Here is a 12840-nt window from a genome sequence, read left to right on the forward strand (position 1 = left end):
TTCGTGTTCAGTCACCCCATCCTAGCTGTCCACTGGCGCAAGGACAGGCAAGACCGGCCGCCCCTCAGAACTCAGAGCAGTGTGCTGAGTGCATGCACACAGACGAGGACGATACAGGGTCCGCTGTGGCCAGAGCTACAGTAGCGAGGAGGGAGTCTCACCCAGTTGGAAGGGGGAACCTGGGTGAGAGACGGGCAGGCATGCCACAGCCCGCCCGCGACCTCACCCCCCAGAGTGGCCTGCGGACTCTGCTGGGGAGGGAGGAAAGGGAGGCAGGCAACTGAGATGCAGGAAGAAAGGTGGGGGGATGAGAAGGATGAACCCCAGGCAGCTCACGTCTGTGGCTTGAGAGACCCCAACAGGTGGTGATCCCTTGTTACTGGGCTGCAGATAAGTGGCCGGGAGACGCCTCTGCTATGGCCACATGCAAGTGTTCCCAGGCCGGGACACTCTGGTTCGTGCTCAGGTGGGTCTGAGGCGGGCACCTGAGTCACCACGGATGCTGGCTGGAGTGGTGAGCCTTCGGGTTAGAAGGCTGAGGCAACCCAGGGATACGAAGAGTCAGGGCTCGGGCCGGGGGGTGGGGGGGGTGCTGCTGAGGGTGCTGCTGTAGGAAGAGCAGCTCTGGGAGCGGCACCTGCAGGCCACGGAGCAGCTCTGGCAGCAGCAGGAGCGCAGGCAGGCCCTCGAAGGACAGGCAAGGTGTTGAGAGCTGTCCCCTGGCTCAGCAGTAGGCAGTCCTGGCAAGAATGGGTTCAGAGGACTAGCTGAGGAGTAAGACGTGAAAACAGAAAGTGTCTTTTTAAAATGGAATTGGAAAGGGAGACAGAAGCTGAGGGAGAGGGGCTGATTTCGAGCAGAATGGACGAGCAGAGACTCCAGGAGAAAGACAGACAGGAAGGGGGGCGGCGCGGCGGGCAGGCGGGGCGCCTGGCAATGGCTGCCTAAGGCTTAACTCAGAGCCGAAGGGGAGGAGACGCTGTCGCGAGGAGAGACAGCGAGGCCTGGAAGGCGTTCACGTTGGGAACGGAGAGATCAGGGACCGTGACTCAAGGGCTGTGACCAGCACAGCAGCGAGTGGGTACAGCGACCAGGGCGTTCGTGACGAGTCACACGGAGCAGGATTTGTCCCCAAAGACAGCATCAGTCCCAGCGCAGCCCTGCCCGCAGGCCCTGCCGTGGCCTGAATCTTCCCGTGACACACACGCAGCACCGAGATTCCCATCACACCGGGCCGCACGCCTTGGCAGGGCGGAGACGACGTGGGAGTATAAACATCTCACCCGAGAGCTCACGCCAACCGTAGGAGGCAAGTCCCTACCTGGAAAAGCAGGTCTGACTAATGTCGGGGAGCTCGACCCACAGAGGAGAAGGGCACCCACGTGACGTCGGTCTGACATGTACCCACGTGACACCCCCTCCGCTGAGAGAAACCACAGAACAAAGCTGATTCAGGATCCCCGTTTCTAGCCCCTTGAACACAAGGTTAGAGAAAGGCCACCACATGAACATGCGAGTACGTTTCCCAAGGCTTCCCCCTAAAACAGCGGTTCTCAACCTGTGGGTCGCGACCCCTTTGGCGGTCGAACGACCCTTTCACAGGGGTCGCCTAAGACCATCCTGCATATCAGATATTTACATGACGATTCATAACAGTAGCAACATTACAGTTATGAAGTAGCAACGAAAATAATTTTATGGTTGGGTCACAACATGAGGAACCGTATTTAAAGGGACAGAAGGTTGAGAACCGCTGCCCTAAAACATCCAGTAGGGTTCCCTTCAGCACACCCATCACAAACTTGACAGCCTGCTGTGTTGCAGCTTCTTTTTCAACACAAGCGGTGTTATTTACGAGTAGAACACGCCCAGTCACGCCTCCTTCACGGGGAGGCCGTAGGAAGTCCTCAGGATCTGGGTCGTGTCACAGCATTCCCAAACGAGCAGGCGGCACCCCCGTGCCACACAAACAGAGGCCCCGAGCCCAGCACTCAGCCGGGGCTCACGGTAAACCCTCCGGCTCGCACACAGCCAGGGGACTCTGCCTGTAGACGTAATTTTACCAAGTTTGTTATCTGGTTTTTGTTTTAATAAACAGGAGATTTAAAGAGTAAGTCAGAAGGGATCAGTATTCCATGGCTAGAGGAAGGCACACAGTCGATCTAAAAATCAGAATTAAAAAAAAAAACCCATAAGGAGCCACAGAGAAAAGAGCTAATAATATTGTCATTAATTTTGTTTGGTGAGAGAGGCGTGCGGTAACACCGTGAGGTATGAAAATGCTGAATCAGCATGCTGTGCACCTGAAACTGGAACTAATGTTATATGTCAACTATAATTAAAAATTTAAAAGAAGTTAGGGATATTTTGAACTCAATAATAATAAAAATTTGGCAAAAAAAAAACCCACTAAGGAACAAAAGAGATTCAAAAAGTCTTAGCAAAGAACTATATGATTTCACTCTTATGTGGAATATGAAACGGAAAGCTATGGACACAATCAGCAGTGTGGGGGTTGCCAGCGGGAGGGGGTGGGGGAGAAAGGGGTCCTAATATGAGGGAACAGGAGACCTGACTCTGGGTGGTGGGCACATGGTCCCATATACAGATGCTGTAAATTAGTAATCCACATGAGACCTGTATGTTCATGTTGACTAATGTCACCCAATAAAATTTAAAATAATTAAATATATATATTGGATCTTCAAAAAAAAAACTATGAGCAGGACTGGGCCATTTAGTCAAAAAACAGAGTCCTATGAGACTGCCCCCTACAGGCACTTCTGTGCTAAGTTTAACAATTCAGCTTAAGAAACAAATGTGAGGCCCTGGCTGGGTGGCTCGGGTGGTTAGAGCCTCGTCCTGATATGCCAAGGTCGACGGTTCAACCCAGGTCAAGGCACATACAAGAATCAACCGATGAACGCATAAACGAGTGCAACAACAAGCTCATGTCTCTCTCTCTCTCTCCTTCTCTCTCTAAAATCAATAATTAAAAAAAAATAAATGTCAAACATTTAGAATAACTGTCATCAAAAAATATTAGAATGAATGAAAGCATGAGTGGGGGGGGCGTTGGGGGCTAATGGGGGGATGAGGACACATTGGTAATACCTTAACCAATAAAGAAATTAAAGATTAAAAAAATAAATAAATAAAAATTAAAAAATATATTAGAATGAAAACAGTATGCATTTCACCCACTGAGTTCAGTTCACACGGGTAAATAAAAGTATCAGATAGTTTTCACATAAAGGCCTTGGTCTCTAGAATATTTCCCTAACCCTCTTACTGGAACATTTCACTAGAATAGGACTTGAAAACACGCTTGTTAACCCTTTGCACTCCGCTGTCCCCTCTCAGGGGACCTCGGAATTCTAGCATATCACTCAGATGTCCCCTCTCAGGGGACATTGCAGTTTATTAGTGATTACGGGGAACTGAGTTATTTCAACGCAACTTTTTGAGACATGCATGTTTCCCTGAAGTTTTATCTTGAAATGGCACAAGAAATTAAATCAAAATATCGTAAAATTACTAAGATATATACAAGAAATGTCAGCGGGTTTTGTGTCGGATTAAACAATAAACTACATATTCCCGATGTGGGACAAAGAAAACGGGACTGCATTGTGTGTTCTAACAGGAAAACACCTGGTGGCAGGCGTCAAACCACTTATTACTGTCAAACATGCACTAATCAGCCTGCAATGCATATTGGGGAGTGTTACAAAACTTATCATACTGTACAAAATTATAAACAATAAAATATTGTTTTTTTTGCAAATATACATTCCTCGATGTCACCCAATTCATGTAAGTCCAATATCATTATAATACGTTACTTGGTTCCAAAATTATACTAAATAACACGAGGGTCTGTAAATGCACGTTTCCGCCGCAAAGTAGCGTCGAGTAGCTGGTAGCCAATGTCCAGAATGGTTCGGAGTGCAAAGGGTTAATAAACATGGCTATATCCATGACCTGGATGGTATGAACGGGAACTGTTTCGGAATCATCCTGCCCAATTAAGAATGAATGAGTTCTGGGAGCACGTGAGACCTTGTTCTGTGGCATATGCCATCCATTTGGCTCAAATGAACTATTATAAAAATGCAAAAAGTAGCTAAGATCTGGTGAAGAATGCAGCTTTCGTGTCCTCTGTTGGCACCGTGACTCCTGCCTGTGCACATTCTGGAAGCACTGACCCACTGGACGGCCAGTAGGCGACGCCCCCACGACTGCTGGGAAACGCGACTCCGCGGGACCTACCCCTTCCTGCTTCACGAGGAGCGTGAGGCAGTCGCTCAGCGCCGCGCAGGTCTCCCTCGAAGCCTCGGAGACAACATCGACTTTCTGAAGAAAGGACGGAAGCATCTCTAGAAAGAAACACACCCCCCGTGAGAGGGACAGTAAGTCCTCAGCGTCACTCTGACCAAACATCCTCACAGCCACCAACTTCGTGTTTCTTGCCGCCACCTACACGGAGCGACAGTCCCGTCCTGGGCACAGTGAGCACCTGCGTTTGCAGGGCACGGAAGCGCCCAGAAAGCGAGCGAGGCAGCCCTGGCCGGGGAAGGCTGGCGTCCCGCAAGGGGAGAGCCAGGCGGGACACGCGCTGGCAGGTAAGTAACAACCGTGTTCGAGAGACGCGCCGCCAAGAGGGCTGACGGCACAGGTGCACACGCCACAGCTCCTTTCGTGACGTTCCTGCACATCACTCAACGCACTGCTGGACACAGAGATCACCCCGTCGCTGGCAGGCTGGCTAAGGCACCTGACGGCGGCATTCACCCGACTTCCTCTAGTTCTTATCGGACAAATGTTTTGCATAAACAGGTCTTTTCACTCTCAAAGCTGTGCCCCTGTAGTTTCAGGGCCTTTTAGCAGGTTTGTCCCTACAGAGTTTCAGTATTTCTTAGAACGTGTTTGTGTTGGGAAGAAAGAACTGGCAATGCAGTGGCCCCCATATCCCCAGGTTCCACGCCTGAGAGCCACCAAGCGCAGATGGAGACGACTCAGAGCGGAACTGGCATGTTGTTGCCGGCATGTACTGGGTGTTAAGCCCACGTGTACAGACGTCTTTCTTCTCACTATTCCCCAGACGATGCAGTGTAGCAACCATTCACATGGCATTTACTTGCATTAGGTATTTTAAGTAACTGGAGAGGATTTAAGGAGTGCAGGGTCAGGGCAGGTTACGTGCAAATGCTATGCCTTTTATGCAACGGACTTGAGCATCTGCAGGTGTTGGTACCCAAGGAGGTCCTGGACCCAGTCCCCCTCAGACACAGAAGGTTCCCTGAAGAAACTGGACCATTTGCCCATTATCTTAACCCATTTACCATCACAGAAAACAAACGAGACAGAATGCCCGCCCATCACGTATAAGACAAGTACATGCCATTTCCCCTCTGGATTAATGCAGGGACACAGCTCAGTTAAAGCCGGTTGGAATTTATGCTAACTGTGCATTAGGGTCCTTCCAATGTGTCTCTTCCATCAAATAAAAATCATAACATTGAGGAAGCTTTTCATCAAAAAAAAAAAAGGAGGAAGACAATGATACCAGCGGCATCCTTTCTATTTCAAGTAGCCTCACTTAGAACACTGTTCTGAAAACAAAGCAAGGCCAGTGAGCAGAAGCAACCTAGTGAGCCCAATCGCCAGCAATTTCAATCGATTAGGACATGAAACAGTGGGTTCCCCAATCAAGAGACAAGAAGTTTCAAATAAGAAATAAAAATAAGTAAAACCTATAAGAACACATGACAGATTATGTGACCATATTTTCTACGTCATAAAATTGTGAATAGTAATCGTCTAGATTTTTTATTTTCTAAAATTTCTATAAAAATATGATTTGAGCAAAGAAAAGTCCTTTTCTTGGAAAAATTATGTCTCAAAACTCCGGAGGCGGAAGTGGGCAGCAGGAAGAGGTCAGCGGGAGTGAGTTAGACACAAGCGCTCACTAATATCTGGATACGAAGGCCACACGACATTGCACTATTTTCCATCGTAGGAACGTCCTCGTGCTGGCGAACTTCACAGCGCCCCATTGAAACGACTGCGTTCTGAGAGAAACCTGACTTTCCGGGCTTTATTTTTCACTGGGAACCTTTGGTGCACACGTGAGACTCCTCCTGTGCGGGGCTCTAAACAGCAGGTGAGAGTCCCATGTGCTGGGCTCCATCCGACCTGAACAGTCCCTGCACAGCCGGGTCAGCGCTGCGGCTGAGGGGGGGGAGATGCACAGGAAGACAGCCAGCTCTGCCCCTGCTGGGGTAACCCAGTAACGTTCCACTTCCACGGTCACGCGCCAGGAAGCGCGGGCATGGCCCCTGTGGCTGTGATTCCTGCGTTAAGTACCGTCATGCGCTAAATCATCTCCAATTGTGCCTGTGTGTGAGACATTCCACACTTTAGACACGCACGGCACCGGTTAGCATAAAACAAACATTAACTGTCAAAATAAATGTTTAAGAACACATGCAAGCTTGTTTCAAAAGACATCCCAAGAAATATATATTAAGTTTCTATAAGAATCTATTGAAAGAGTATCCAATTCTTCTGTCCAAAACAGACTCGAAAGTTACCTACTTTCTCTGACAATCTGGTGTTTAAAGAGATTCGGAAGTTACTATCCACTTGCCCAGTGGTTTGGTGTAGGAACTGGTGGATGTGCGGTGCCCGCGGGGGAGGGGGGGGGGACGACACAGCACGTTTCTTATATAAGGACGTCTGCATGTGGTTATACAGAGACTACAACTGCTAAGCTTCTAGACAAGTTACCCACTGGGGATCCCTGCAAATTGTTTCAGTCAATTAATGTTTAGAGATGGAACTATAATGAATAAATGATACGTGAACGAACGGCTAGCTACCATATTTGGCCGACTCTAAAAAAGTGGACACCTACTCCTGAGGAAAATGTTATTTTTTAGACGGAAGTTACTTTTGAACTCAGGAAAGATGCTAGAAGGTCCTGTGTGAAAAACTTCTCTTCGGAGACTTATAAAAGCTCACACCTGTCGCTCCCAGGACACACACTGTGATTCCTATCCGGGTAAACTATCAAGGAAACACCTGCTTCTTGTTATGTGGACAAACTAGACCAGTGATGGCGAACCTATGACACACGTGTCAGAGGTGACACGCGAGCTCATTTTTTTGGTTGATTTTTTTTTGTTAAATGGCACTTAAATATATAAAATAAATATCAAAAATATAAGTCTTTGTTTTACTATGGCTGCAAAGATCAAAAAATTTCTATATGTGACACGGCACCAGAGTTAAGTTAGGGTTTTTCAAAATGCTGACACGCCGAGCTCAAAAGGTTCACCATCACTGAACCAGACCCTGGCACAGGCCGCTCCCCTGGTGCTGACGCAGGAAAGGCCGCTTGGCCCGACGTAACCTCGCTTGTCAACTCGACGGCTCCCGCAGGCGCTCTTCCTGTAAAGGTTTCTTTTCCTAGAAACAGGCCTCCAGACCTTTGTTCCAGATGCTTCCTCTTCCCTGAGCCTGGAAATAGTAATTCTTCGTGTTCAGAAGCTTCCGTGGAACCATCTCCCCAGCCACACCCTGGAATATTCCAGGGAGCCATCAGGGGAACATAAGGCCGGGCAGCGTGGCTGTAACTCACAGGGAAATGCTGTGGCCTACTTAGCTCCTGGCAGGGGGTGCGGAGGAGGGAACACACAGAGAGACGTCAGAGGGAATGGGCGGAGGGGAGAGACCACGGGACTCCAGGTCTGGGCGAGGTCAGGGTCTCGCTGGCCGAGGGAGGAGCCGGCAGTCAGAGGGACAGGGACCTCAGGCTGGTGGCCCTCAGAACGGCTCTGCCTCCATGCTAAGCGAAGGCCTGTGTGCGAGTGGATGTTCTGTGCAGATGACATCGCCCACGTGTTCTAGAAGGATCCCGGCAGGGCCTGGAGGCGGCGGTGGACCTGGGCCAGCCTGCAGTGGCCCCTGCGCCAGACGGTGTGGCAGGGCGAACGTGGTGACGGGGCGACCTGAAGCCTCGGATCCTGATGAAGACCTTACGTGACTGAAGTGCCTCTCCCGTGAGGTCTCCTGTTCGCTAACCAGGGATGCGCTTACATGCAGTCAGCAGCGTGCAATGACGTGTGCGCATGAGGAGGCACGTGGAGTATAGTTCAGCAACATGCAGCCACAGGCTCAGCAACATTAACACGCGTCCACCCAGGAATCCAACCCCAGGAATCCTTCGGCAATGAAGCCGTGGTCACATGTACATGCCCCACACGCAGTACTTGTCATTCCTTAGAGCGGGGCGGGGGGGGGGTGGGACAGGCTGCCTGCCGCCTTCAGGAGTCCCCAGGTTGTGCTGCTGGGTGGTGCTGTGTCCGCAGCCAGGCTGTGGGCGGAGATGGAGGAGGCGATGGCAGTGCTGCCCCTGGGAACCTCCAGCGGCCGTGCCAACCAGAGAGACGGACTCCGCTCCAGCCCGGAAGGCAGGGCGAGGGTCCACGCACGGGGATGAGAGGAGCATTTCAACAGGGGACACCGGACCAGAGACAGGCATTTGGTCAAAAGCGTCTTCAGGGCCCAGGCGAGAGCGTGACACACGAAGCTGCAAGGCCAGGCTGTGGGGCTCCAGAAGCCTTTAATGCCGGAGGGAGCGCCTGCGTTTTATTCTCTTGCTTCCAGCGCCCATAGGAGATATTTTCAACAGAAAAGCAGGATCCAAAAAGCATCTTTCTAAAATTAACCTGGCAAGCGACACGCAGCGTTTCACAGAAGCGGAGCTGGAAGCGTTCCTGAAAGCCATCTGAGCGCTCCCTCCTGGCGGGAGGGGGAGGGGGAGCGTGGGGGGCGGCAGGCAGCGGGCAGGCTGAGGTGGAGAGCTGACTATAATGGTAGCCGGTAGCCGTCTGAGCAAGGAAGCAGGGCACCGAGTCTTAACGTTCAAACCGTTTTGTACTAAAATGTTAGGCCATCTCGACCCTGAAACCTGGGCTCTGTCCAGACCTTTTAGCTTTGCGCCTCGAGGCCGCCTGGAGCAGGAGGGCGGGGCTTCCGACAACACCGTCCTCACCCCGCACTCACTGCACCATCCTGCAGGCGTCATGTCTGTGCCTGTCGGGGGTAAGCCGACGGCAGGGCCGTGAGCCAGGCCGTGAGGTCACAGGCACACGTCTCCCAGTTCCCGGAGGCACCACAGGACGCACTGTCTCGGGGGTCTGAGCGGTGTCACACCTGCAGGGCCACACAAGGCAGCCATTGCAGTGAGAGGCTCGCACGGCAGGGGGGGGGGGGGGGGGATCCGAGCCAAGAAAGCTGACTCCAGGTTCACCAAAGACTTGATTTGATTGTAGTTCTGATGGAAGTTTTTTTCTTTGGTGCAAGTTAAGGGAATTAATCTTTGTATTTCATTTCACTGTGGTTCTGCATCTATATATATCTATATATATATCTATATTTTTTTATTGATTTCAGAGAGGAAGGGAAAGGGAGAGATAGAAACATCAATGAAGGGAGAGAATCATGGATCGGCTGCCTCCTACACGCCCCCCACTGAGGATCGAGCCTGCAACCTGGGCATGTGCCCTTGACCTGAATGGAACCTGGGACCCTTCAGGCCTTAGGCTGACACTCTATCCACTGAGCAACACCAGCCAGGGCTACATCTTTAAAATGTTGCCATATCATCTTCTTGGCAAAGATGGTGTTTTAAGAGCCCACTGCTGGTCAACGGTCTTAGCATAACTCTATGCATACCCTCCAGACCGCTGCAGAGGTGAATTCTAGCGAATAAAGCTGTGATTGTTTCTTAAAACCCACTGCGGGTGAACCGCGCTCACACACTATTCCAGCACAACTCATCATCACAGCGACCTACGGTTAGGTCCTAACCGCTGTCTTCCACAGCCGTCTTCCCACAGCGGTCACTGCTGACACACACCACGCCTGTGGAGCTGGGGGTGTGCGAGGCGCATCTGGAGACACAGAGCATCTGTACCAGTTCCTCTAACGGGGACATTTCCTCGCAGTCTCTGGCACATAGACACGGAGCCTGGGCGTTCACTGAGGGAAACCAGCTCACACTTAACACGGGTCGTTAGTAATCACCTCGGACAACGGAAGCAATCACACGCTAGTACAGACCGCACAGTCAGTCTAAGAAACAGCTCCTTAAGGTACGAAGTCAGTGGTACTTTTCAACACTTCATATGGGTATTGGATCTGACACTGCAGGTTATATCGGATTGTGTTTTGATTTCTGAAGGATCTAGTCAACTCCTAATGATTCGTAACTGTGGAGAGGGGAGACACGGGAAGGTGAGGCGGGCTGCCATCCGCAGACAGGCTCATGCAGATTCGCAGAATCAGACGCCCAGCCCTGGAGACCGCCGGCCTCACTCACAGGGAGGAAACGGCTCCTCGAGCAGCAGCCCGCGGGGGCAGAGCAAGGGCCAAGCCAGGACCCTCACCGCGGCTCCACACGCCAGTTCTCTCGAGTCACCAGCGGGATTCCAACCACACAGCCAAAGTGCATTTCCAGCCCCAAAATGGTAACTTTGCCTCTGTTTTTCTTTTTCTTAAAAGAATAAAAATATTTAACCTAAAGGGCCAGCATCTGGGAGAATGGCTGTGTCGGAGGGCGGGGCTGGCTGCAGTGCTGTCTCTGGTTTTGGTGGTTTTTTACCTTCAGCCACTTCGCACTCCTTCACCATCTGGAGAAAACCAGCGAGTTCCCTATCCAGTCGCTGCCGGCAGGCCTGCGCTTTCTGGAAGAGAAACACAGACAGAAAGAAACTAAGTGAAGATGAACCATTAAGAGAATTTTATATTACAGATGCTTTAATGTCCCATCAAAACCCTTAGTTCACAGGTTGATACACTGTAATACATTCTCCTAACAGAGCAAATGGTGAGGAAGACTGTTCCGACCTGAATGTAAGCCAATCACTACAGAGTCACAAAAGCAAGTATTTCTAAATTCTAAGTACCTTCAGCATCTGCTGTGTAGGCACCGGACGACGGCGCTCGCTGCTCCCCACACCCACCCCCCATGCATGTCCGAGGCGGCCGGTCCCTGACTCAGCACCGGTTAATGGGCTTGATTAGGTTCATCGGGAAGTTACCAAATGCATCCCTTACTGCGTCTTTAAACTATTAAAAAGTCCAGATGGTGCTCGCACTTGGAATCAGATGCCGAGCCCACTCAGCGCTCTAACTGCGGCCGCCCCCACAGAATCGGACACGCTAAGGACACGCTCTCGGCGAGAAGCAGCTGATGACAACGAGGTGACGTCAGGGACAGACAGAACCCTTCCTGTCACACGGAAGTCTCCATTCCCAGGTCCTGACAGCAACGCAGACAGAGGTCCGTGTGCGCTGCGCCCACCTCTGTGTGCACCCGGAGTCCAACATGAACCATCAGAGAAGTCCATCCACTACATGAACAGTGCGACTTTAGAGTTAACTTTACTTATGGTTTCCCTTTAAAGAGGGAAGACGAAGCCAGGAAACTGTCGCTGTACAGCGGATGGTGATGGGAGTAAAAACATCTGTTCTGAGAACCTCGGCCTTGGGAGAACCCCCCTGTGGGGAGAGAACTTGTTGAGCTTCGTGACTCTTCCCGCCTTCGCACTGCTCGTCTCCACGGCCAACCACTGGCACCGTGACCCCCAACCGGATCTCTGAGCCCAGGGACACACGCCCTGCTCTCCTATGGAGTTTCAGTGCTGCCTGCTCAGCGCAGCCACGGAGGAACCGGTCCTGGGAGCACGTGAGTGGCGGGCGCTGTCCTCCTGAAAGCCTGTGTGACTCTGTTCTGAGTTCTCACATGAAGATGCAGTTCACCTGTTCTGAGAGCGGGTCCCCCACGGCGCCTTTAAAACCCCTCAGAAGTGCAGGGGTTTGCTGGTCGACCTCTCAGAGGGTGGGGGGGGGGTGGACAAGTGGATCTGGGGGCTGAGACCTGCGCTGGGACCACATGGGGCTCACGCCTTATTCGCTCCCCCCGCCCCCAGGCCTACGGAGCTCAACATCCGCTTTCCTGCCGTGGGGAGCGAGGTGCACAAAGGCGAGAACTGGCCTCACTTGCAGACGGCGAGCCCCTCGCAAACACGCTGGTCCCCAGGTGACGACCAAGGACAGAGCCACCCCCCAGCATCGTCCTCGACACCTGCCTCTCCCGCCTCCCCTCGCACGTCCACCTGCCCTCACTGACGACAGTTCCTGACGACTGACTCGTTCTCCAGGGTCGTCACAGACCAGCTGGCGGAGGTCGCTCCACGCACTCTGCTCTAGGGGGGACAGAGGGGCCCTGCCATCAACCATCGGCGCCATCTGACCGACACTGAGAAGAACGGGAAGAGGCAGTGAGACAGAGCACGCTCTCCGACTCGCTGCCATTCTGCTCAGCAGCCGCCGGTTCTTTTCTGAAACCTGAGTCACTTATGAAGGTTATGCCGGCGATTCTCCGTGAGCCCAGCGTGGAGCCTCTTCCCCATGTCTATGCCGTTCCCGGGTGCGACTAAGGGACTGTTTTAGGTTTTACTCTTTATTGGTTCCACAGCCAGGGGGCCCCACTGGGAGCCATGTTCTAACACCGGGTGTGGCAGTATTTTAAAGCCACGTTCTCCAGGCACAGAGCACAGTACCAGCATCGCACCACGGACCGGGGCCTGTGGACATGGGCCCACGGACAGGGGCCCACGGACAGGCCCATGGACAGGGGCCCACAGACACAGGCCCACGGACACGGGCCCACGGGGCCAGGTGAGCAGTGAGCCCCTCCCACAGCCCGGGCCTCCTGCGCCCCCTCCACCCACCCAGGTGCCAGCTGTTGGCTTTGTTTGACTTCGT

General features: G+C 52.1%; 1 protein-coding gene across 3 annotated transcripts in view; it reads right to left on the minus strand.

Annotated features, from left to right (window-relative positions):
- OSBPL1A (oxysterol binding protein like 1A) overlaps positions 1-12840 on the minus strand; it is a 76880-nt gene that overhangs the window by 28177 nt on the left and 35863 nt on the right. For all 3 annotated transcript variants that reach the window (XM_006104454.3, XM_023745722.1, XM_023745723.1), the window contains 2 exons: positions 10673-10754; positions 4273-4379 (listed from right to left, as the gene is read on the minus strand). In XM_006104454.3, coding sequence (XP_006104516.1) covers positions 4273-4379; positions 10673-10754 — 189 coding nt within the window. The remainder of the gene's footprint in view (positions 1-4272; positions 4380-10672; positions 10755-12840) is intronic.

The sequence above is a fragment of the Myotis lucifugus genome, unplaced genomic scaffold, assembly GCF_000147115.1.
Source record: "Myotis lucifugus unplaced genomic scaffold, Myoluc2.0 scaffold_574, whole genome shotgun sequence".
Lineage (NCBI taxonomy): Eukaryota > Metazoa > Chordata > Mammalia > Chiroptera > Vespertilionidae > Myotis > Myotis lucifugus.